We start from the raw sequence: 27,195 nt of genomic DNA on the forward strand, positions 1-27,195 counted from the left end.
CTTTTTCGTGCGTGCAGCCGACGTTCATCGATTTATAAGACATCACGTCAAAGAATGCCTTTCCTTGTCAGAAATATTAAAAAAATGAGAATCGTCTTTCACACAAGTATTTCTGGCAATACTTCAAAGAAAATTACAATTTAGGATTTAGACGTCCAGTAAAATATGCATGTGTTACTTGCTATTAATTAAATAACAAAATTAAAAGTCCATTCTTGAATGACGTAGCGAAGCATGATGCTGCCTCAGAGCTAATGGTCCACAAACGCCGGTCAAAGCAGTTCTACAAAATCATTAAATATGTGTCTAAATATATTAATTCATAACGCGACAAGACCAGTTTTGTCACAGCTGGGTATTGTATGGACTACATGGTGATTATTTCTCTGCCAACTATACCAGTGCAAGATTTGTACCACCTCAGACAACTCACTGTCAATGTTTTTGGGGTCCATGATTTTTGTAGCATAAAACAAATTGCTTGTCTACAGGTTAATATGGTACATCGAAAGTAAAGTAATTCCCCAAATCAATAATATGTACATTTCTGGTGACAATTGTTCAGGCCAAAATAAGAACAACGCACTTGTTCGTTATTGCATCGCTATGTGAACTGAAAATATTTGACAGAATATTTTTAATATTTCCAATGAGAGGGCTTTCTTTTTTGCCTTCAGACAGAGTTTTCAGCATAATACGGCGAAAATAAAGAAAATAAGAGCGATACTACACTATGCCCGAAGTTGTTAACTTTATAAAAACATAATCTAAAATAAGAAAAAAAATTGACGTTGTTGAGGTGCTTTCCAACCAAATATTCGACTTTAATAACTGGTATCCAAAGTGCTACAAAAACCTGCTTGATCAAATATTCATACGGAAAAAGTTGCCCCAAGGATAAGAAAATTGTTTTTGGTATCTCAAAATATCATATAACCTCTAACCCTTCATAAGTTGTCTATAGAGAAAGAATGACAGGTTTTCCCGAATCTTCGTTTTTGTTGAGTAATTCACATGGAAACATTGACCTACCCATACAAATGCCTACATGGTAAAGGTGCCCATCAATCAACTAAAAATGCAATATATAAAAAAGGCAAAGGTGTACGTTCCAGAAGACAAGATGGATTTTTGGAACCAAATCATCACATGGCCTACAACGCATAACGGAAACCCTGACAGAGACTACTAAAATTTTGCAAATATTATCATAATTAGGCCTTTAGACTCAGTTTGTTATTAAATTGTCATAATTTTAATTTCAATACATTATGTATATTTTTTAATTTTGGTAAATCCATTTTTTACAAAAATTAAACATATCTACAAATTAAATTTAATTCTAATTATACCTAGATAAAATGTAAACTATTTTCTTATAGGTTCCCTTTAAAAACCAGGGAAAAAATGGTAAGATATCATATTGTTATCATGACTTTTTTTTACAGATTTTTAATCTCCTGAAAAAAATTTTACTTTACGGATTTGTTCCCTTTTTGCGGTTAGCGGCTCATATATACAACACACAGTTCGCTTGGGTACATTATTTCTCTTTTATAAACAAACAGTATTGTCAAAAATGGCCTAGAGACTCTCCCAAATTTAGTCACTGAAATTAAAAATAACATTCTAGCCAAATGCACAGAAGAAAAAAAATATACTTTACTGCTAGGGATAGAAAATCTTGCGGTATCATTTCACGACAGGCTAAAGTTGAAATATTGTACAGCATTCTGCTTCTTCTATTGGTTATGAGTTCATGTGGAAAACCCTGGGCCAATTAGAAACCAATATCCAGAGAAGAGACGAATCAAGAGACGTCTCGCAACTCGAGTGTGCAGAGGGCTGTGCAGTATATCCTAAAAGACACTGAAATTACGAATATTTACTGTCCCTACAATTGGATCGTTGCATCAAAATGCTATTTATTGATTCTTAAGTATGTCGTGAATTTATTTTTTCCAGGCTAGACTTAACTTGTCTATATTAAACCAATTCTTTTAAGAATGCTCATGGATAAGTAATGAAAAAATTCGCGTTTTAAATTACCTCTAGGATAGACTCTATATACGTACTTGGGCAAATAACATCTGTTCATTGGCTACTGACTCATGACACCTGTTAACCGGGATGGTTGTGATTTGGTACTTCTTTTGTTGAGGTTTTTTCATTGGCTCAGAGTCTTTCGGGTAAATTTTGGCCAAATCACTAAAGCAGCATGAATGTGAACGTGTTTGGATTCTAACATTCCGCAAAAATGAATCTGCGAATTTTTTCGCTCTCTATTAATTGGTCGATACAAAATCACATCATATTAACCAGGTTATACGCGATTGGGTAACTACCTATAATTCTGGTTCATAATTGGCTCAGAGTCCCCAAGGAGAAGTCAAGAGCACTGAAGTCCAATCATCAAAGTGAAGCATACGTACATGTGGTTAAAGTGTAATTTTATACCAAGTCATTCTACGAAATAGCTGTTCTCTAATAATGGCTTCGGTATCTAACTGCTTATTTCTAGAGGCGCTATCATTATAAACCTGTAAAACTCGTGTATGTTATTTCCTGTCGACGATCCACAATGCAAATGTTTGTACGCTTGGTTGATACTTTTTATTGGTTCATAGGTTATTTAACACATGCAGGAAAAAAAACTAGATGCAAATTACAACAACCTAAAAATAAAAATAAAATCTTATAATTGAATAATGTGCGGCCCTAAGACAATGTGGAAAAAGAGCACCAGCCAATCAACTGGTTATGCGTATGTCTGTGGAGTCTACTCTGTTACCAGATAATGACGCGTATTTGGCATGACTCGCTGCATTCCAAGGAATAAGGTCAAATTAAATATTAACCAGCGCTTCCATGTAAGTTTGAAAAGTTGTACTGTCAACAGTTTCCATCAAAACTAACGCTCTTTATTAACCATAAATTTTTGTGCCCTCTTTCTGCCGCCAATTATTTCAATGAAATCGTTCTGCATCAACGACAAATATTTTCCATATTTGAGACACTAAAAATTTAAGAAAGACAGCAGGCTTTCACGGCCATGGTCTGCATTTTCTTGGCTTCTGGGTGTAGGTTACTACTTTCTCCATTTTTATGTGTAAACATCTTCGCTCATGTTATACGGTATTTGGTAAATTCATGAAAATTGAACGGAAGTCGATGAACGGAAATGTGTCACAAAGATGGCGGAACCATGTGTAGCAAAATAAACCCATAAAACGTCACTTTGGTAAAAATTTACACCAAACGTATTGGTTTGCTAGATGAAACTTCATGATAGTGAAACTACCATAAAATATGTTTGGTAAACTAAAATATTCATAGTAGAAAGTAATCAGAAGTTATAAAATACCTAAGAAAATTGTCATTACTATAATTATAATACATATTCTCCTTATAAATTCTCAAAAGGCTTAGAAGCACAGCGGCAGAGCGCGCGCTAGTAATTTCAAGAGGTGTGGTTCAAATCTCGTCCCTAGAATTTTCGTTCTACGTTTTTTTTTTTATTAATAACAGTTTCAAAAACAGAAGGCCAATAATCAAAACAAAAGAAAATTGCAGCATCATCTGCAAAAGAAACTGATGTTTCACAAATCATATATACGTATCATAACATAATTGGCATAAGAAAACTGTCCTGAGGGCCTCCTATATTTATATTTAGGGTATTCTCCTAATTCATTATTTACTTTTACTCTCTGAGACCTGCCCTCCAAATAACTTTTAAACCAAGCGTTTGCCAAACCTTTTTAATTCTATTTTATAAACTTGATCTAGAATTATCTTATGTGAGACTCACAATGGACTAGAAACTATGGGCAATTTACCTTTTTTGCTGTTTCAGTGATTTGACCATAAATTATCTTAAAAACTCTGAGCCAATGGAAATCCTTTAACACAATACATAACAAAACACAAGCAACCAATTTAACAGTACGTCTCAGTATTTTCCGTAGAGCCTTTTACTGTATTAATTTAAATTTGGTGTTTATCACATATTTATTTAATAGATGCTTAATTATTTTCCTTTAAATCTAAATTGGTTTAACTTCAGCTGTATATATTATTTGTTTTAGCCCTGTTTTCTCACGCGTTCATGCGCTGTTATTGGCAGTGTAACTGTTGCCTGTGTGTACCGAAATTATCGGACGTTCGTTCTGGTTCTTTTCCGTCTCGCTGCACCGCGCCACCATCGCCGCTGGAAGAGCCCGGAGTTAAGGTGGCACTTGTGGAGTTGCTTGTGCTGGGCTCTGCGGGACAGGCGGCTGTCGGTCTGGTGCTCTGCAGTTCCCGTCGGCCATGGACTTCTTGACTTCAGCAGAATTTTCCCAAGCTTTCATCTTTAAAAGTAAGCCTTGTGCTAGGTCCACTTCAGCCGAGTTAAATGCGTGTGTGGTGCGCCAAAAGGCATTTTAACTTTGTATGGCACACCATAAATTTGTGCACACACACCCTTTTTGTAAATATTCAGTTTTTGGTCAAACATTAAATATAAAATTTACCTATCTGTATGACGCCCCAATTAACGTCATGCGCTAACGCTCGTTTTGTTTGGACTGTTACACTGGAACTTTGGGTGCTTAAAAGACTTGTTTAATTACGAGCATGGGCTGCTGTTCAGTTTTAAGTAACGAGTGCATTGCTGGACAGTTTTCTTTTCTTTACGCCCAGTACTGACCTTCTGATTGAGCAAGCTATAGCTTGGAAGTTCGGACATGAATTTCAACCTTTTTGGCCTTTAGGAACTATACTGGGGCAAATGAACACATGCCTTTGATGTCTAATATTCCTCAGCTAGTGAGATTGCCAAGTGTCACTTTCATTGGTCGCTGTAAGACAGTTGGAGAAACCGCCTTGTTAACAAAGCGAAGTGGGCGGGCTATAGGTAGCTCGGCCGCACCAATGAGGGAGTGTGACGTGGCGTGCACACTCAGCTGTTGGAGTTTATGGTGTACCTTCGCTACCCACACAATCGACGAGGCCCATAAAGCAACTGGTTTCTTCATTACCAGCCTAGGTGACTTGCGTACCGAGTGCTTTTCAGCACAGAAATGTTCTTTTTTTAATTATCCCGCCGCAAATACAGTCTCGGTGGCTATAAACATTATAGTGAACCTTTAATAGACTTATTTTGTTGTTAATCCACAGGCCCAATATTTTGTATAAATTTTAAGACTGTTATATTTATTTCCTCCAGGGCTTTAACAGACTGAATTTAACTATTTTAAAACTCATATACCGTTAATGTCAACTATTTGTTCTTAGTATATAAATATGTACATACATGTAATTATTTTTAAATTATTTTTCTTGGTCTCCTATTTTAAATAGCCCTTAAGTATTGTCGATGTCTTTTGGTCAGTAACAGTGATGGAGCCTAGATTAGATGTTACAATTTTGTCGTGCTGCTGCACTATTAACATAGTGTACCCTAATTATTCAGTCATACCAGGGATTGCCATACTGGTGTGTAAAGGCAACACTCTTTTGAGCCTGGTAAATGTTTATTAATGGTTTGACGTGACTTTCTTTTTTTGCAAATTCTAGGACACGTTAAATATTTTGTTTTGCTAACGTTTTCGCTGAAGCTAATTTTTTTGATGAAATCCTCCTCTGGTTGGAGTCGCGAGTCGGAACACAATGAGCAGGTGGTCTTTGCCAGAGAAGGTAGAGGGTGGTGGAGTATTTAATATAGGTAACTGAAACTAATGATTTTTCTATACCCTAAATAATAACCATCCGCGAAAATTGTCTGAGGTTTTTAAGCGTGTATATTTAAGCCATGTCTTTAATTGGCAAGACTCTCATCAGGTGACTGTTACCCTGATTACTGCAATTTCAATGTCGACCGAAACGTTCGTGAAATATAAACTTCGGACGCAGATAAAGACCACCAGCCAAGAAGCGTCAGGGCAGCTTGCAGTCAGGTAGGTAAAATCTAAGCAAATAGTTTGCAGGTTAATCAAATTGTGAAATAGGTACTTTATCTCAAATCACAACCACGCAAGCCGGTGTCAGTATGGACTGATCAAATTCGTGGTTTCACTAACTTCAAGGATAGACTCCGCAATCTTATACGTACTCGGATAAACACCACCTGCTCAAAGTTACTGACTTGTGAGACTTAAAATATAGTTTTTCTTCTTACTCGATAATTCTATAGTGAGAGTTTTCAACTGGCTCAGTATCCTTCTAATCATTTGTGGTTCATTCGCAGAAACAGGAAAATGGTAAACCTATGTGACTTTACCCAATCACAAAAGAATCTTTGAATTTTTCTACTTATAAGCAGGGTCATGCATTTTTCGAGAAAAAAATCTGAACGCTTTTCAGACTGTAATAAGTTATAGCCAGCCAGCGGTTTCTTCCTTGAAATTGGTTTCAGTCTGCAAGGGACACAATTATTTGACCCGGCCATTCAGCAAGTGTTTGCTTCCACACTAAATTCCTGTGATTTTTTGGACCAATAGTTGACATTTGCCTAAAAAGAAACTCCACCAATCACGAAACACAGACGACGCTACAGTGCTTTAACTCTCGGCTTGTCTCGAAATCTTTTCGCGACAAATGACAGATTCTTGCCCCCGTTGACAAGAAAAGCAGAGTCTCAGGGTACTCACTCCTTGACTTGAGCTGCTTGACCTCGAAGGTGATGTTCTCGAACACGATGTCGATGGGTGCGCCGATGGACAGCTTCAGAAAGTCTGAGAAGTCTGACATGTTGCCGTTCAAGGCTATCCTCGCAGGTGATGGATCTGCAAAAAAACAAACATGCCTACTAGAGCCAGGATGTTTTCGCGGATTCACCGAAGAGCAAAGTATACATCTGCTTCCCGTTGATGATTTGATGACAGTGCTCTGAACACGCCGTTGAAGACAATCATACACGTATAAATAGAGACCCGGAAATTTCGCGCATAAATTTGGCATCAGGCTGAAATTCACAGTCCTGTGTATACTCTACCCACATATGCATCTTATTTATTGATTTATAACTAGGGGCATGCATGTTTTGCGAAATGATTTACATTTTTTAATATTAAAATGAATTACAGTTTTTTGATATTAAAAAAACATACAAAATTACAAATAAAAAATGTATCATATATTTTCTCCTCTACTACAAAAATAATGAAATTACTAGCGTTTCTCTATTTCTGCATCTGCGAGGTGGGAAGCCACACCACTTGAGATAGGCTCACCATTTCTTCGTTTGAGAATCTTCTCCATCAAGTATGTATCGGGATACATCGTAGGCTGAACTCTTCGGCACAGAAGCTGCCACGAATAGGCTTGTGGCTCATATCCTCGAGGTAGTAGGTCCTAGGCTCCGATTCACGAACGTGGGTCACACGGAAAAGTTCGGGAATACAATTAGTAGTGAAACCTTTCTCGAAGATACCTTTCAGCTTGGAGATATGCACAATGTCACCGACGTTAGCTTTAGGCTTTCGCGGATATTTCTTCTAGTGTTGGAAAACACCATTTGAAGGAGGTGATCATCCTTCCTTTTTTGGCTTCATTTTAGTGGTAGAATGAACCGTGGAATTGTATTAGCGTATTATATTCAGCAAGATACCCAGCCACTTGTAATTTCGTGACAATTTGGTAGTCCATTCCTAATATTGTAAATATACAAACTGAAATCAAGAAATGCTAGTGTTTTGTTTGATTTTTGTACTTGTAAAAATTATGTATTAAAAATGTTTATTTGTAAAAATTGTTGGGTTTTATTTCTCTATTCTGTTTTTTTTTTTTGTAATTTTAATTAAATTATCTCTTTTTGCTTGAGTGAAGTATCGAAACAAGGCTAAAAATCAATACTAATTTTAACAGGTGATTTTTAATTTTTTTTTTCTAGCTTCAAAATTACATATTTCCAAGACGGCGGTCAAATTACAAGATGGTGGGCACCACAGTAATAAATTAATACTGCATTATAGTAGGTAAAAATTAAACTAATATGGTGGCAGTGCCATCTAGCATACAAAAAGAAAATGGCTACCTCCAACAAGCGAAAACAAGATGGCTACCATGACATCATATTGGCTGATGTAATTTTCTTCCTTGGAATTCGTGGTGGGCGGTCAGTCTGCCGGTGGCTTTCGTGGAGGAAGGATCTGTCACCATATTTATTTTTCTCACCAGGTTCGAATCAGGACTCCAAGATAAATTTTTACTACTTTATATATTCTAAATTTGTAATTATTTAAAAATTCTAAAATGTTACTATTAAAATCATATAATAATTATGGAATTTTAATATGGCGTACTATTTTCAATTTGACAGAAGTTCTTTGTATTACAATTTTATTATTTTTTTATGAATTTTAAATCGTTCCCATTAAAATATTATAAAAAAATACAGATTTTCAAGATGGTGGCCATAAAGAAAATTGCAACACTAGGGAGTGGAGCATTAGATGGTGGAAAGTTCTAGAACTCAATATGGCAGAATATTCTAAAAACCAAGACAGCGGATCCAAAATGGTGAAAAAAACTAAAAGGCAGATCTAAGATGGTCACCGGGGTCAAGGTCAAATGTCAAGGTCATTCAAGATGGCCGCTATTACATCACAATCTAAGATGTTGGACACAATCCACACAATCCAAAGCCTTGAAACCAGTTTCCGGACCGACATTTACATACTACTGAAGCACATTCGGAAGCAAATTCGACTGAAAGGAAGCACATTAGGAATTACATTCAACTAAAAAAAAGCAAATTTTACAAAAAGGAAGCACATTGAACAAAAAGGAATAACTTTAAAAAAAGAAAGCAAATTTTTGACATAAATCTAGCTCATTTGGAAGCACATTCGACAAAATGGAAGGACAGTTGACAAAATGGAAACACATTCGACAAAAAAAAAGGGAGCGCATTTGGAAGCACATTCGATAAAAAACACATTTCGAAGCACATTAAAAGAGGAAGCACATTTGGAAGCACCATCGACCAAAAGGAAGAACAGTTAACGAAAAGGAAGCACATTGGGAAACACAGTCGACAAAAAAGAAACATTTAACGAAAGGACGCACATTTAGACGAATATTGAACTTGGTAGGATACGATCCCATCAGTAGTACACGATACTACAGACTTGACTACGCACATTTAATGAAAAGGACGTTTATGTACACAAACATTAAACTCAGTAGAATACCACCCAGTCAAAAGGATATGATCGATCACAGGATACGAAAGTATATGGCTGCAACTATATTTTGACTCGAACTACACCAATGACATTTGGCTACAAGAATACAAGGCTACATGGCTACGAGAATACAAGACTCCAAGGCTACAGGCTACATGGGTACAGCTACATGGCTACATGCTACTTGGCAACGAAGCTACAAGTATGCGGTGTTACAAGACTACGAGTCTACGAAACTACAAGATTACACGACTACCAGGCTACAAGACCACGAAGATACATGTATATGATACTACAAGAACGCAAGGATAAGAGACTAGGAGACTACGTGATCACGAGGCTAAAATTCTACACTGCTTCAACTGGCTACGAGGCTACAGGCTAAGAGACTACATTTTCTAACTGTCTTTGACTCATTTAGCTGCGAGGGTTAATATATCTCATGCAAAAGAACATGTTGCAAGTGGTCCCGGGTCTTGCCAACAGATTTCACCACGAGCTGTGTTGAGGTAAATATTATTTATTTTTGATGTGTGTTGCGGGATACTCACTCATGATCGCAAGAGGAGAGCGTCGCTAGACATCAAGAAGAAGGAAGTTCTTCTTGCATGTCAGTGTTTCTCAGCTGTCTCACTGATCTTGATTTTAGGAAACCCCCGAAAGTTAGTAGGTATTCTCTGAGTGCCCTTGGTTATTTCTATCAATATTTAGTAGGATTTCTCCGTGTGCTCCTCGTTATTTCTGGCGACACTTCTACTGATATTCTATGAGTGTTTCTGGTTATTCCTGACAAAATATCCATGCGGGTTTTTTTAGTAACTATACAAATAAATTTATTCCGAATTTTTATTAATTACTAGCTGCAGTACCCGACGTTGCCCGGCTGAACACATGGTGAAGGGGACCTTCTTCGAAATCAGATGTAGTTAGTAATTGTCTTCTTAATTTGAATGTCAAGTGTGCAAAATAATTTATATCACTTTCAGATCCCGACAGACGTTGTTCTGCCAGAGTATAATTATTTACCTGTGTGTAAATATATATATATATAAATTGGTGGTCTGTATGTAATCTATACTCTATAAAGCACTATAGAAAAATGCTCAAAAATAAGAGATTACCAATACTGAAAAGATTCCATTATCTAGCTAATGCTCGGCATGCAATGCAATGCCTCAGTCAGTTTTGTTTTGTCATATGTTTGAAGTAGTTTCACATATACAAATCATCTATCCATCTCTCAAAACATATATTTATCTCTATCTACATCTTTATATATCTATTTATCTCTCTATCGATATTTATCTCTTTATATCTACATATGTACCTAATATACCTCACACTATCTCTATCTCTTCTATATATAAATCTCTATATAGCTCTATACATCTATATATCTCTTTATCTAACCCATTTCGTTCTCTATACCTCACTCTATCTCAACTTATCTCTGTCTCTATCTCACTCTATATATATATATATATATGTATATATTTTATATTTAAATAAATTGTCTCATGTGTGCGCACTTATACAACAAAAACAGACGAAGTGTTGAACAGGAACTAGCCTGTATATGAAGTGGTGATTGAAAAATTATAAAATATTAAAAATATTTTCAAGGAAAAATATACGAAATCGCACACAACCGCTGCGTAGGGAGCCGACCGCACGAGTGAGCCGCGCGGCATTTTATTTTGTGACATTGACTCCTCTCCCGCACCGCAGTGACGCTTAGGTGAAATGCTGCTGCCTAGCTAGTCGAGCGGGGTGTGGGCGGGGCGCGGGAGCAGTGGCAGGCGGTGGTGGGAACGCGAACGTCAAGAGAGACACGACGACGACGGACAGTTGCTAGTTACTGAATTACAAAGATAGAAAAATTAAAATATGTTGCTTAAATAATGTAGTTAATAAATAACGCGGTAAAATGTAGCCTATGTTCATCATGGATAATGTAGTCTTCTAATGGACAAATAATTATTCAAATCGTTCCAGTAGTTTCGGAGCCTATTCAATACAAATAAACAAACAAATCTTTCCTCTTTATAACATTAGTGTAGATGAATTTCTGCTGCCAAAATATCACTAACAATATTTTTTAACATGCGTAATTGAGACAAAAATATGTATCACTACTTCTATTACTAGGTCTTGAGACAGCTGAGAAACACTGGGACAAACTTCCTTCTACTTGATGTCTAGCGAAGCCCACATTCTCTTGTGATCGTAAGTAAGCAACCCACACCCCACAAAAAAAATTACTTCAACGCAACACGTGGCGACATCTGTTTGACAAGAATCGGGACTATTCGCAACAAGTTATTTTGCATGAGATAAATTAACTCTTGCAGCTGAATGGAGTGAAAGACAAATAGCGCCATGTAGTCTCGTAGCCTCGTGGTCTTGTAGCCATATAGCCTTGCAACCTTGTAGTCTCATAGACATATAGTTTTGTGTCGATGGTCTTCCAAAAGTGCTTCCTTTTTTTAATGTGCTTCCAAATGCACTTCCTTTATTATAATGTGAACTCAAATATGCTTCCTTTTTTTGTCAAATGTGCTTCCGAATGTAGTTCCCTTTTGTAAAATTAACTCCTTTTTGTCAACAACGATACATCAATGTACATAAGAGTACACAGAGAATTGGTACAACTGCAGCAACATCAGCATCTGGTTTGGTCTGAAAGGTTCGACTTCATCAACTAGACATCCATGCAGCTACTGCGATTTGTCATCTTCCCATGATGCACGAAGACACAAGAGAAGTAAATGTACGAAGAATCCTTCTTGTATGAAGTTTCACTGTGATGAGTATCATGTATGATCTACTCGTAATGACAGTTTGAGAAGACACGCAAAAAACTGTAAAGGTGATATCCGTGTGCCTACTGTGGAACTACTTGCAGACATTTCGATTACTTGGTTTAGTTTGGAGAGTACATGTGAGTACAAGAACACAAGCAGATGTGCCGCAACCGATTGCGATGAAATCTGGACATTATACTAAACACAAGACTGTGATCGGTACATAACAGGTAAATTAGAATGGATTCCACTTGGCGCAATCTGCATTTCGTGGAATTTTTGAAAACTATTATCTTAGTATGTTTAGTGAGTCGAAAGACATTTGTACTTTTCTTGACGATATCGAGCAGAACATTTTAAATCAGCTCACTGATGAAGTAGCAACATACCGATGTTTAAAAAATAACTTGTGGCTGGAATATGTATATGGTAAACCGTATCTGTTCAAGGATACAGTGAAGAATGGCGCAGTCAAGACAGTGAATACTCTCATTTAGAATACCGACTATATGAAACACAGTATCGAGAAACTCTGAAGGGAAGAAAAAGACTTTGTAGGAAAAGGACCTGACTAATCTCTGCCTTTAGTAAACTGTTTGGAGCTGAGAATTAGTCAATTCAATCCAATGCAGAACCAAATGTTTATTAGACTGCTAGCTTTCGCAAGTGTTCCTGAGCAGTGTATAATTTATGTAATATATTTTTTGTTTAAATTATGTTGTTTTATTTCTTGAACCTGCCACTTTTATGGTATTTTAAATAATTACCTTGTTTGCATTGAGATCGAACAATCATTATTTTAACAAGCTGTTTTTTATGTTTTTTTTTTTTAATTTTCCAGAATATATAGCTGAATAAATACTAATTTTTAAGATGGTGTACAAATTTCAAGATGGTGGGCACCTTGGCAATAAATGATTCCTGCACTCTGGTGGTTAAAAAATAAACTAATATGGTGACAGTGCACTTTAGCAGATGAAAACAATATTTATGTCCAAGATGGCGGCATCCAGCAGATGAAAACATGATGGAAGTTCTAAGATGGTGGCCTCCAGCATACGAAAACCTTATTGCGGCTGAGATGTCATAATCCGAGATGGCAGCCTCCAGCAGACGGAATTAAGATGGCGGACGTGATGTCATACTAGCTGCCGTGATATATTCCTTGTCATTTGTGGTGGCAGGTCAGTCTTTCGGTGGCCTCCGTGGAGAAAGAAACCATCGCCATTTATTTGTCTTCACGGGCTTGAACTGAGGACTCCAAGCTCCATACTGAATGTGCATTTTTTAATAAATTTTATTTTAAAAAGTATATAAATATTTTGTTATAAATTTTAAAAATTTTACCGACTTTCTAGCTATATAATTAATAGTTTCAAAAAAGGCAGACATGATGTCATAATTTCAAAATTTTGAAACAATTTTTATTAAAATGTTATTAATTAATTTTTTATTATTTTCAAAATTTGTTCCAATTTTCTAGCATGACAATTACGGATTTCCAAGACGGTGGCTGTAACGAAAATTTCAACGATGATATCTTAATTAAAAATGGCAGCCATCACATTTTAATGGTCGATGTCATTACCTCGGCGGCTTATGGCGGGTTGCTTTTAGGAGTCTTACTTAAGCCTATCTTTTTTTGGAATTTTCAAGCCGTTGACATTTTTTTAGGACTAAAATGGGAAATTATCTTTCAAGAAGGGAATACTTTCTTTAAAATAGGCAAATTTTAATTTTGTCATTATTTCTTATGATTTTTTGCCTGATTTTATCATTTGGCCCATTTTTGGCACTTTTTTTTAGTCTGGTAATGTTGGCTAATTTTGAAGGTCAAGGTCTAAGGTCAAGATAATCCAAAATGGCCGTCATGTCGTCACAACCCAAGATGGCGGACACCACCACCGACACCACACTCCTAATCCTGGCCCAGGAAATATTTTTATAAACTACTGAGGGTTGTTTCCGGATGAGAGTCATCCAGTTAAACTATAATCTCAACATTGATGCAGAAAAAAGGTTAAACACAGTTCTGTGTATACTCTATCCACGTATGCTTCGTATTTATTGATTTATAATCATGTAACCTCCCCTTATTTAAAGAGGGTTTATATCATTCGGTCTCTCTCTACCGCTAGCTGGTAGTTGACGGGCGCAGAAGGGAGTGGTTAGAGAATTGTGAACCTATCATCAAAGCAATGCTAAGGTATGGCTGTTCGCAGTCTAGCTGGCTGCCAAAATAATGCGCGAATTGTTCCGGGTCGCTGGTGGTTAGGGACGCCTACCTGGGGTTCAGTTGAGGAACGCCGCGAGCAGTCACGTTCCGGGTTTCGGCTACCGACTGACTCCCCTCTCTCCCTGAGCGTTGGAGTGGACATGAAGAAAGAGATTTGCTGGAGGGGTCAGAGGGGAGGAGGAGTACCAGTCCCCTCCACTCAGCTAAGTCTTTCTGATGTCATCAATTCTACCATATTTCAAGAATAATCGTTTAATTTTGTTTTCTTAATCCAGCTCCTTTTTTTTTTGTTCGCCATCCTTAAAAGGGGAAAAAAGAAGGTGTTTTAACAGGAGTGCTGGTAAAATAAGTCGTTACGCTGGCAGTTTTTAAGGCAGGAAAAGAGTGAACAAACAGCAAACCTCGTAGAAAGTTTGTCTAAGCAAATAGTAGAATAAAAAGAAAATTCGTAAAAAAACTTTTACGAAATAAAAATCAAGATCCTAATTATTATGTCATCAATGAATTTTAGAAGTATATTTTAGTTAGTGCTAAGAAAACACATAGACTTTTTAAACTGACACTGAAAAAAATTTTACAATTTAGATTTTTTAGAGTGAAAATAAACATTCCAAAGAAAAAAAATAAGAAATATATATATTTTTACACAACTTTAGCAAATAAATTTGTGGAGAAAATTTGTACGTAAATGTTGTTAAAATTATTTGTGATATATTCTATGGTTACTTTTCTTACAAGGAATTGTTTTATGTTGAACAATTAATAAAGTTCGATTGAGTACTTACTCCTAAATTGTGTTAAAAAATAAGTTGAAACATTTTGTACACAAAATACAGCGTGAAAATAATGTTATAGTTGTAAAAGTAAATATATTATTTTCCAAGCAACCACTAAGTAGTCCCTATTAACTTGACTATTCTGGCAAATGCTTTAAGTAGTAATTTTTATTAGTTTCATAACGTTTTATATTTATAAATGTTGACGTGCATGAAACTGTAATTAAGTTCTAACGTAAGTGAACACGAGAACATCATAACTTAGATTATTTAAATTTATTAAAAACTTTAATCCAAAAAATGCTGTCGCATCTAGATACAATAACTTACGTTTTGTCATTATTTACATTAAGTATCCATGGTTCCGCAAAACTGGAGTTTCCTCATTTGACTGTATTGAAAATAAGTAAGTAACTAATTTTTGTAATTCGTCGCGTTAAACTTTGTTGTTACCATTATTGTTAGAAATACAAAGATTTTGCGGATAATTTTGGTAGCAAAGCATACACATGTGCATCGCCGTTACTTTCAAGATTCGACCAATCCCGAAATACAAACGATGCGATACTACAGTGTTTTAACTCTTAGCTAGTCTTGAAATCTTTTCTAGAAAAATGAATGGCCATATTGATAAACTCACAATACTCATTGGATATCGGAACATTTCGCGGATTTATTTCGTGATAGGTTATAATCCAAATACTTTTGAACCTTTTTTATATTTCACTGATTGGGCCTCAGTTTGTCCGAAGGCTCTGAGCTAATTAATAAACCTCCAATGAAATAAGTATCCAATTAAAAAACATCGCAGTTAACAGGTACTAAGAGGCAGTAGCCAATGAACAGGTGTGATTTTCCCGAATACATAGATGATTGTAGAGTCTACCATAGAGGTCATTGGAACCGCTAATTATCTCAGTCCCTTCTCCTAATTATTTCCCCCCGCTCGCCTCTTGGACTGAGCACCAGTCAACTACCAGTTAGCAGTATCAAGGTGAAGAAGTGGTTACCCAGTAACGTGTAACCCATCAAAAGATGTGGCACTTTCGCGAAAAAAATCTGAACACTTATTAGACTGCAACAAGGTATATCCGCACCTGTGGTTTCTTCCTTAAGATTAGCGGCCGTCTGCGAAAGAAGTCGTTGCCTTATTTGACTGAGCCACTCAGGACGCGTTTACTTCCACACTGAATCACCGTGATTGGTGTTGTAACAATCGATATGTAGCCCCTACCTGGAAGAAACTCACCCAAAAAAAACACAGACGATGCTATAGTATTTTAACTTTCATCTAGTCTCGAAATATTGTCGCGAAATCTGCATGTCCCTAAGAATAATCGAAACATTTGGGGTTATACCTATGAATAGGTACCGTAAAAAAATAATAAGCGTGGTTAATGACCTCTAGGAGAGTCTCCATTATCCTCTTAAGTACTCGAGCAAATGCCACCTGCTCATTGGCGGATGTCTAGTGAGACTTATAATCTTGATTCTATGATTCCATGCGTTTTTTCTTTGAGGGTTTTTCATTGGCTCATAACACAAGCCGATGCTACAACCTTTATACTTTCAACTGGTCTCGGAATCATTTCGCGAAACATGCATTCTCCCTTAAGTAATAATAATATTATAATAATTTATTTCCCATTTTTTAACCAATTGTTAGCAATATTCACTTAATTAACCAGGAAATTTAGCACTCAGTAAAGCAAGTTTGTATGTGAGTGCATCTAGTCACTTCAAATTACATGCGGTATTTTGACGATTTTAAACATTTGTAAATGCATAATAACTGAGAAATAAATATATAAAATATAACCTAAGAAACCTTACAATTTTTTTTATAAATATGAAAGTTAAAAAGAAAAATTAATTAAAATTCAATATAATGTATAAACAAAAAAAGGGGGTTATCTGTAAAGTCGGTTTACGGACGATAATTTTACGTGATCAAGTCATAAGATAACATTGATGAAAAATTGCATACTTTTTAATTTTCAAATATTATTTACAGTTTTTTGCAAATTTAATCAAAATAATTTGTTTAAATATAGACACAAACAACTAGTTATATAAATAAACTTAAATCAAATCAATGTAAATAAATTGTTAATTTGAAATGATAGAATTGGACAAATAAATCAATTTTTTTAATTGCTGCTTTTAAAAAGCCCGCCTTAACCTGATTGAAATCATGGAATATTTTCTCGCACGGTGGTTGGCCGGTTCTTGCACGCTCGGCTCAGGTGGAACGTGACAAATGGGTCATGATTTATCCAGCCGGTGTTCATCGATTTATAAGCAGAGACCGGAAAAATTCGCGGATTCATTTCGTGACAGACTAGAATCCAAAAACGTTTGCCTTTTTACTGCATTAGTGATTGGGCCACAGTTTAACTGAATGACACTTGGCCAATTAAGAACCTTAAACAAAAGAAGTATCGAATCACTAAAGCGTCCCAGTTAACAGGTGTCTCGAGTCAGTAGCCAATGAGCAAATGTAATTTTCCCGCGTACATGGAGGATCATAGGTCATTGAACTCGCGAATTTTTCCGGTCTCTATTAATAAGACGTTATCATGTCAAACACGTATAAATTATAATATTGATACATAAATGAAGTGTTTCCTTGGTTCCGTGTGTGTGAGAGAGAGTTCTTGGATGGTTCGGGGCATCCCGGTCGTGGCGTGTCTGCGGATGAACGTCGTCCCGTGGTAAGAGGTCGGCCCCCGCGTGGCGCTAACCGCCGGCCTTCGGGAGGCGGAGGCAGCGCCGGTCTGTTTGTTCTCCGGCCGGCGGCCTCGCCAGGGCGTCTCCACTCTCGGGGCAAACAGTCCCCGCCGAGGCGACAAGCCGCGAGGTTATGCCCGCTGCACAGTGGCCCCACACAGTTCCTGCAGCAGCACGCTGAGCTCGTCTCTTCAGCAGCCGAGTACGTGGACATTTGGTGGTAGCCATGCTTGTCTACGTTCCAAAAACCTTAGAAATCGTTTCAAGTACAAGGATATCTAGTGTGCTATTATTACTTGGTGGTTCATAATTTTTTTTTTACCTATGTAAGCTCTGCCCGTGCTATGATATAGAAATATATTATTTATTGAAGTAGCTTGGCTTCTGGGTTGTAGCCGTGTCCTTGGCGAATAATTCACCGACGTTTCGGTCGAAATTGCAGTCACCATCAGCAGTGAGCAGTTACCTACTCAGTAGGTAATTGTTCCCTGACGATTGCGACTGCAACGTCGACCGAAACGTCGGCGGATTATTCGCCAAGGACACGGCTACAACCCAGAAGCCAAGCTACTTGAGACAATGGCCGTGAAAGCCTGCGAACATTATAAACTATGTATTTTTTTTTAAATTTAACTCTTATTCAATAGCTTTGACATGCAGTCTCATTGGTAGCCATTTGATACGTTTCCGTGCATTGTGGTAGATGCAGACGCGATGGTGAAGTGTTCAGGGAGATACGTCTACGTTTCCGTGCCATTGTAGAAGGGGCCTTAGCGATGACATTGGAGTCTGACATCGGCCTGGAGGTCCGCAACAGCTGAAATGATAGCCCAGCGGCTGTCATGGCCAGCAATGGCTAGAGACCGGAAAAATTCGCTGATTCATTCGGCGATAGGCTAGAAGTCAAATACATATACCTTTTAGATGATTTTTCTATTGGCTCACTGTTCATCTGTACGAATCTCAACCAATTATAAACCCTCAAACAAAGAAGGATCGAATCACAGACAAACCAGCTGAGACGACTCACAAGTCAGCAGCCAATGAACGGGCGTTATTTGCCCAAGTGTACAGGGGAATGTGCAGTCTATCCTGAAGGCTATTGAAACCGTGAATTTTTCCGGTCCTTAGCAATGGCTGACCAGGGACTCCTACATCAAGCAACTATAATGCACTAGGGACTGGAACAATTTCGCGTTTTCAAAGACATCTAGGATAAAACTTCACGATCCTATACGTACTTGGGCAAATAACAACTGCTTATTGGCTACTAAATCATGACACCTGTTATTCGGGGTACTTGTGAAGCCATTACCCCATTCCATTTGGCCGGGCCGTGAAGGACGCGTTTGCTTCCGCACACAATAACTGTTATTCGTGTGCCAACAGTAGACATGAACCCAAAACAAAAATCAACTGGCCTGTTCAAACACGCAGCTAGTTTCAAAAGCGTTTCGCGAAAAATGAATGTTTCATACGCGGAAAATATTCTCTTGAACATGATTTGAAGGCGAAAGAATGTTTTAATATTAATTTGTTTCTTTTCTGACAAAACAAAGGTTTCTTATAGGCCGCATTAATCTTTGGCAACCGCCATAACTGACGGTTTATTTAATGAGACTGAAAAATTTGGTGAATTCATTTGGTGCCAGGCTATAATTTACAGTCCTCTGTATACTTTACCCTCATATTGTTCCCTATTGGCTGATTTTTCTCAGCTAGCCCCTCCATTTCTTCCGAGTGGTTTGATGTGATTCGGTCTCTCTACTGCTGGCTTGTAGCTGACTGGCCAACTGTCGTAGAGGTGTTTGCAATCTAACTTGTGAGCAAAAAATTTGCTAAATTTATTTACATCATTGTGGAAATTTCTATTTCCTTAAAATACGGTTCTTAAGGGAAATATGACAAAGAAACTAGCTGTAATTCTGTCTATAAGTTCAACACTCAATAGAAAACAGATGTCAGCAAAACCATGCCATAATTATAAAGTAATAATTTCATTCTCCAGAAAACTTATAGATAGAAATATGGAAATTTCACAAATTCATTATGTTACAAGTTAGAATGCAAACCTTCATATCCTCACACTGTGTTCATGATTGGACCGCACTTATCTTGTCACGCTCTTCTACGACCATGAACCTACAATGTCCAGGCAGGAGAGAAGTAAACAAATCAGGTAGCTCCAAATAACAACGATAAAAAGGTTCTCGCTAATAAATCAACCAATGAGTTGAACACCCCTATGACTTTGAATTCTATCCTGAAGCTAGACGAATCCGCGAAATCTCCGGGTTTCTACTTCTAGAGTGACCTCCACACGTTAGTATTCTGGTAAGTCATATATTCTGGCAAACCCGTTTGTCATAGATACGTTTGCTTTCCAACAGTAAAATAATTGGTAAGTTTGTCTTGTAAGCCACCTTCAGTATGCCTGGACTCAGTTGTAGGTAACACAACGCGCCTACCTACACATTCGAGGTTACAAGTTTCAATTCCTAACGCGGTCATGGGAGTTACGTTTCGAGGACGTGCTTCGAAAGTGCTTCTGAAGTATCATGAATATTTATGTTTCTTCGCACGTATGTGTGAAGGATTGGATGTCCAAATACACCAGTAAATTTTAAAAACCGAATAGCTTTCCTTAACAACGTGTATTTCAGCTAACAGGCTAAGTACTACGGCTAGACCCGTATTCCATCTTACTCTCATTGCAATGGTTTCACTGAACCTTCTGTATTAATAAAGGAGACATTTTGTCTGTATTTATGCCTGTCTGTATTTCGAGTATCCCAGAGACAGTGAGGCATTAGAGCAATGAAATTTGGTACGTGGATTCTGCAGGAAAAAAATAATAGTCGTTAGATTTGCACCTCGAAGAGATTTTTTGCAAATTTGAATAAACCATATAATTTTTATCATCTCCACTGAAACGGCTGTTTTTGTATTGTGGATGCATTCTTCGTCACCAGGCAACGTCTATTGCATATTTATTGATAACTTATTCACTTTAGAATCTTAATACAACTTTTCTGTAATCATCTTTTGTCATGATAATGACACAAAATTGTTTACATAAATGCTAATTTGAAGTCTTTTGAAAATTGTTGAATCTATGATGGCGTCTTTGGTTTATATTGCTTTTAGCTTGTCTTAGTTCTAAAAGTTATTTTTGTTTGAAAAGTTAACTTTAAAAATTTTATTAAGTTTTTTTCACTGTTTGAGGTGCGGCAGTAGAGTACTGACGATGATGGGCATGGCATGGTTAATGAGCAGTTCTCTGCCGGTCGACAGCAGTAGCGAACCACCGATGCTGGTATGAAATAATAGGTGTTTTGTTGTTTCATGACAACTTCATTGTAATAATACGAAAGAAGCGATATTTTTTGTTTTACAGCTGTAAAAACTTGACCACGATACAATTAATCAGGCAATATCTTAAACTAAGAATAATTACTTCACTTTTTACAAAAATATGTTTACAATAATGACAAATCTGTGGACAAAATATAGAGCAAACATAAAATTTTCCATAGCTAAACGTCAAGCCAAAAAAAGTTAATGAGGCAATTAATTACGGTTCTGAATAAAAAAAAGAAACTTTAAAAATATCGTAGATTTCGAGCTACAGGCATTTTTTCTTAAGTGTTTAAAGTCCACTCCACTCTCCACCGAATTATTAGATTCTGTGACTAAACATTTTTGCTACGCAATCATAAACAACCCTGATATCAATAATAAGTCAAAATAAAATAAAACATTAATTACTTTTAGAGAGAAAAATTAGTTGGAAGACTTATGTTGCCAAATATTTTTAATCGTGTAAATTTGACGATTCATTCTGTATAAAAATACTCTGCAAAGAAAGCACCTTATATGAAAATATGGTTAATTTAATCAAATAACTTGCTTACTTACGAAGTAGGCCTATTTTTTTACACAATTAAAAAAATGTCGCTTAAGTAGAGCAAAGGTTACTGTTTTTCCCAAAAGTATGATATGTTTGATTTCATTTTGAACTGTTATTAATAGTAGCATTTTTTATGTTAACGTAGCCAAAATGTTTAGTATCCAGTTTATAAATATTTGGCGCAAGGTGGGCAGTTTTAATAATTTAAAAAGTGCCTATAACTAGAGACCGGAAAAATTCGCGTATTCATTTCGCGATAGGCTAAAATACAAATAGTTATACTTCAGTGCTACCTCTGCCATTGGCTCAAAACTCACCTGGATGACTCTGGGCCAATGAGAAACGCCAGACCAAAGCTTAATCGAATCACAGGCTGCTACGTTGAGACGTCTTACAAGACAGCAGCCAATGAGTGGGTGGCATTTGATCGAGTGTACGTAGAACTATGGAGTTCATCCTGCAAGTCATTGAACCCGCGAATTTTTCCGGTCCCTACCTATAACATAAGAGTGGAAAATTCGTGCTTTTTATTACCTTTAGGATAGACTCTATAATCATATTTTTACTTGGGAAAAGTACATTTGCTCTGTGGCTACTAACTTATGAGACTTTTTAACCGAGATTCCTGTGATTAGATACTTCTTTTGTGAATTTTTTTTCTACACAGAGTCAGCGCTAATGCCGGTGGTAGGAGCTAAGAGCGGGTCAAAACCGAACACCCTGACCTCACGGCGGCCATCTTGAATAACATTGACTTAAAAATTGCCCAAAAATACCAGAAATTACCCTAATTCGAGGGGAAGATTCCCGTTTTTAGGGGAAAATTTCCATTTTTCCTGCAAAAAAAAATCCAGACAGGCAATATTTCCATCGAGATGGGACAATTTTACATCGAGAGGGGAAATAGTCCCTCTAGAGAGAAAATATTCCACAAAAGCCCCATCAGAGGTCATGACCGTGACCTTGACCGTTAACATGAAATCTTTAATTTTCACCGAACAAATTCCGAAAAATTTAAAAAAAAAAATATATATATATATATATATATATATATGAAAAAATAGCTTCCTTCAAATGTTTAGTTATCTAATCGATTTCGGTACTCGGTTCGATTCCCGGCTATAGTAAACATGTGATTTATTAACAAGAAATTGAGAAAATTTAGAAACAATTTCATTAAAATTAGAAAAAAATCCTTGCTTACGTTGCACCCGCCATCTTGGATGTTACAACGTTGCTACTTTCGTTACGGCTGCCATCTTGATTATCCGTATTTTTTAAAGTACTTATAATATCACTCTAGTCCTTTTATTATTTTATTTTTATTAATTATTTGCATGCTAAATTAAAGTTAGTTTTTTTTCCTTGCGCCAAGTAATTATAACTTCTAACGTGCTTACGTAAGTATATACAACAATTCAATTTTTACATTGTTTTTTATTCAGAAAAAAGTAAATAGACCTATCAACTACAATCCTTGGCTTGACATTAAATTATAAGACATTTTATTTAGTGGAACTCCAGAAGAATTTTTACCTATGAATAGGAATGAAAAAATTCGCGGAATTAGTGACCTTTAGGATAGACTCCACAATCTTCTGCACACTAGAGAAAATGTCACTAGTTCACTGGATGGTGACTTGTGATACCTCTTCACCTGTTAGTCTCTGATTCGACGCTTCTCTGTGTGAGAGTTCCTCACTGGCCAAGATGGTCCACATAAACTGTGACCCTATAGTACCCAACACAATGGTACAAATATTTCAATTTTAGCCTATAGCGAAATGAATCCGCAGATTTTCCATTCTCTACCTATGAATTAAAGTAATGATTGGAAAAATTCGGGGATTCAGTGACCTATGCTTAATCGGGCCAATTATATCTGCTCATTGGCTACAAACTCGTGACAGCTGATAACTGAGATGATTGTAATTAAATGCTTCTTTTGCTGAAGTTTTTTTAAATGTAACAGTGATCTTCAGATAAACTATGGTCCTATCACTCTAGTGGCATGAAGTAGTAAAATGTTTGGATTCTAGCCTGATGCGAAATGAACACCCGATTTTTTCCGGACTCCAGTAAGGATATTAAAATGCAATGACTAAATATGGGACCTTAAGCCAAGACTTAAGAGTCTTAGGAATAGCTGCCAGGAAATTTTGTGGCGTTACTTGGTATCCCGCTAAAATTCACATGCTTGCGTATACTTTACTCGTATATGCTTCACTATTGGCTGATTTCTTGTTTAGAAACTCCCCTTGTTCGGTGTCTTTACTGCTGACTGGTAGTTGGCTAGTACAGGGTATTGGGAAGGGGTGGAATAATTGTGGACTTATCAGTTATAAGTTTGGACATACGCCATTGCTAAGCACATGTATGTCTGTAGAAGAAAACTAAAAAAAAAAAAAAACACAAATGACAAAAACACAAATTAAGCAAAAAATTGCTGTTGTCAGGATATAAACACCACACAATACTCCAAAACAGGAATATGGTCAAAAAACAAAGATAACAAAAAAATGGACTAACAGTTCTGTTAGTCCATTTTTCTTTGTTTTCTTTGTTTTTTGACCATATTCCTGTTTTGGAGTATTGTGTGGTGTTTATATCCTGACAACAGAAATTTTTTGCTTAATTTGTGTTTTTGTTATTTGTGTTTTTTTGTAGTTTTCTTCTACAGACATACATGTGCTTATCAATGGCGTATGTCCAAAAGCTTACATGAAGTCATGCACTCCCATTGCACAAATCTTTCAAATATATTATCAGTTATCATCAAAGCAACGCTAAGGTATAAATGTATAAGGTATAAATGGATAAAGTATACAATCCGCGAAATTTCCGAGTCTCTACTTATACTTCAGATCATACATTTTTAGTGAAAAATTCTGAGCGACCATTAGACTGCAATAAGGTATAACCGCGCCAGCTGTTTCTTCTTTGTGATTTATGGCCGTCTGAAAGAGACGCCTTTGCCTTATTTTATCGAGCCATTCAGGACGCGTTCGCTTCCGCACTGAATTTATGTGATTGGTGTACTGACGGTAGACTTGAACCTGACAGAAACTCACCCAATCAAGAAACACAGTCGACGTTACAGTGTTTTAAATCTCAGCTATTCTCGAAATATTTTCGCTGAAATACGTGCCCCCTACTTGCGAGTTAACGGGAGTGCCGCAAGACCTTGTTCGAAGGGTATGACGACCGAACAACTGACCTTGCACGCTTCCACTGAGCTCATCCTTAAATTTATTTGTGACCCGTGAGTTCAGAACTTCCGGTCTTACGCGATGACGTCCGGCACTGACCATTAAAGAGAGGGTTTTCAAGCGCGCATTTTCATCGCAACACACTAAAGAATAGTGTGGTAGTTTCAAAATTTTGTGCTCAATGCCTATAGTTTTAAGTTATACATGACGCATCGAAAGCGCTTATAATCACGGTTTTGTCGATTTATTTTTAAAAAATGTTAACACTTATCTAAAAATATTAACTGTCCTGTTATTTTTTTTAGAAAACGGGAATGAATAAATGAATCGCTTATACAAAGAGACCGGAAAAATTCGCGGATTCATTTCACGATATGATAGAATCTAAGCAACTGTACCTTTATATTGCTTCTCTGATTGGCTCACAGTTTATCTGAAGGACTTTGAGCCAATGAAAAACCTTTAACCAAAAAAGTATCGAATCTCAAGCGTCCCAGTTGACAGGTGTCATGAGTCGGTAACCAATGAGCAGGTGGCATTTGCCTGAGTATGTAGGGGATTGTGGAGTCTATCCTAGAGGTCATCCAAAGCGCGAATTTTTTCAGTCTCTACTTATACACAGTAAACCCTTTTTATAATGCTCATTTATGAATAACAAAGTCACATACTTGGGTGGGTTACACTTGATTGGGTAACCGCCTTGTTTATACCTGGATGAGGGACACCAAGGGCGTGTAAAGATCACTGTAGTCCAGTCATCAACGTGAAGAAAATGTGTATGGTCTTTCTAAGGCTTGTATTCCAAGACATAAAAATAAGGGTTTAGGCGTTGAATATGCTACACTTGTAGGTACCCTAACCATATTCCTAGTGCACGATAGGAAACGGCCAGTCCATTTTTTTTAGGGAACGTATTTTGGTGTCCTCTCCGTGACCTATCTGTTGCTTAAAAATTCCGCGCAAGCGCAGAGCTCTTGTTTTCGTTGAGTACGTCCAGATGACTGACCCACGTCTGGCGCCATTAACTCGTATATATTCCATTTCGCGGGTACGTTCCAAACGTGCAGGTGGTAATACATTTATTTACTACTATTAAATAAAAGGTTTTCAAATAAATAAGTGTTAAAATTATCCGGAAAACACAAAGAAGACAAGGTCAATATTAAATTGAATTTGATTACGTTTTAAAAATTGAACCTAATACATTTAAGTTAAAAATGGTGAAATCTATACTAATTTTATTACGACAGTGTCTAGGTTTTTTTAATGAAGCAAACTTTTAAACTAATGAACCATTTTCAAAAATAAGACCCTTGTTCTTATAACTAGATACTGGAAAAATTGACGGTTTCAATGACCTCTAGGATAGACTCCACGATCCTCTATGTACTAGGACAAATTGCACATGCTCATTGGATAATGACTCGTGACACGCGTTACCTGGGATGCTTGTGTTTTGATACTTCTTTTGTTGAAGGTTTTTCACTTTCTTAGAGTCCTTCAGGTAAACGGTGGTCCAATCACTGACTCAGAATGAAGGGTAGCGAGTTTGGAGTCTAGCCTACCGCGAAATGAATCCGCGAATTTTTCCGGTCTCTATTTATAACATAATGAATGCATTCCAGAAGGTCACACAGTCTCGCGCCACTCAGTCGCACTCTCTCGCTCCCACCACTTCGCGTCGCGCCACTCTCGAGGGGGTCTCTCACCCTCTTAGCTGATGTGGCACTTCCCTTCACTCGAGGAACTTTCCGAACTCTCAGAAATTTCGGAACTCTCTCGAACTCGTGCGGAGACAGGCGTCGCTGCTTAAATACCTGTGGCGTCCTTCTGAATGGGACGAGAGTGATTATGACGTGTCGCGTCATCCCAGGCCAACCCGATACTCGAAACATCGAGAATAGCGACGCTTTTGCACGCCACTGCACGCGGCAGTCTCTGTAAGCCCGTTATTCCCAGGCCGCTAAAGGTGATAATAGCTCGATGTAGGACGATGCGAGGGGTGCAGTGGAGGGAGGGTGGTCTCGACGACCCTTGTAATCCGGACAGGCACACGTGACTTGCTTTACGTCAATGGATCGCACGTGACGTCAGTGGCAATGCGAGGCCACTAGCCCGCTCCGTACCTGACGCGCATCGCGATCCTGTCTGCGTTCTTAACACTGGCCCCTCCTTAAACCTGTTCGTCCCAAACAGGTAAAGCAACTCCTGGTTGTCCCCTGCCTTTTCTCAATCACGGACTGTACAGACTCACCAGATATCCCTCTCTCGCTGCAGATGTAGCCTCTCTCGTCACCCGGCGACCCTTCTGTGTCGCAGATGCCCCATGTCGTTCAGCCAGCTGCCCGAGCCGGGCCGAC

At 37.4% G+C, this 27,195-nt stretch overlaps 1 protein-coding gene across 2 annotated transcripts in view; it reads right to left on the reverse strand.

Annotated features, from left to right (window-relative positions):
- LOC134538430 (ATP-binding cassette sub-family G member 1-like) overlaps window positions 1-27,195 on the reverse strand; it is a 270,817-nt gene that overhangs the window by 168,795 nt on the left and 74,827 nt on the right. For both annotated transcript variants that reach the window (XM_063379754.1, XM_063379753.1), the window contains exon 2: window positions 6,633-6,767. In XM_063379754.1, coding sequence (XP_063235824.1) covers window positions 6,633-6,732 — 100 coding nt within the window. In that variant the 5' untranslated portion in view covers window positions 6,733-6,767. The remainder of the gene's footprint in view (window positions 1-6,632; window positions 6,768-27,195) is intronic.

This window comes from Bacillus rossius, chromosome 13, assembly GCF_032445375.1.
Source record: "Bacillus rossius redtenbacheri isolate Brsri chromosome 13, Brsri_v3, whole genome shotgun sequence".
Taxonomy (NCBI): Eukaryota; Metazoa; Arthropoda; class Insecta; order Phasmatodea; family Bacillidae; genus Bacillus; species Bacillus rossius.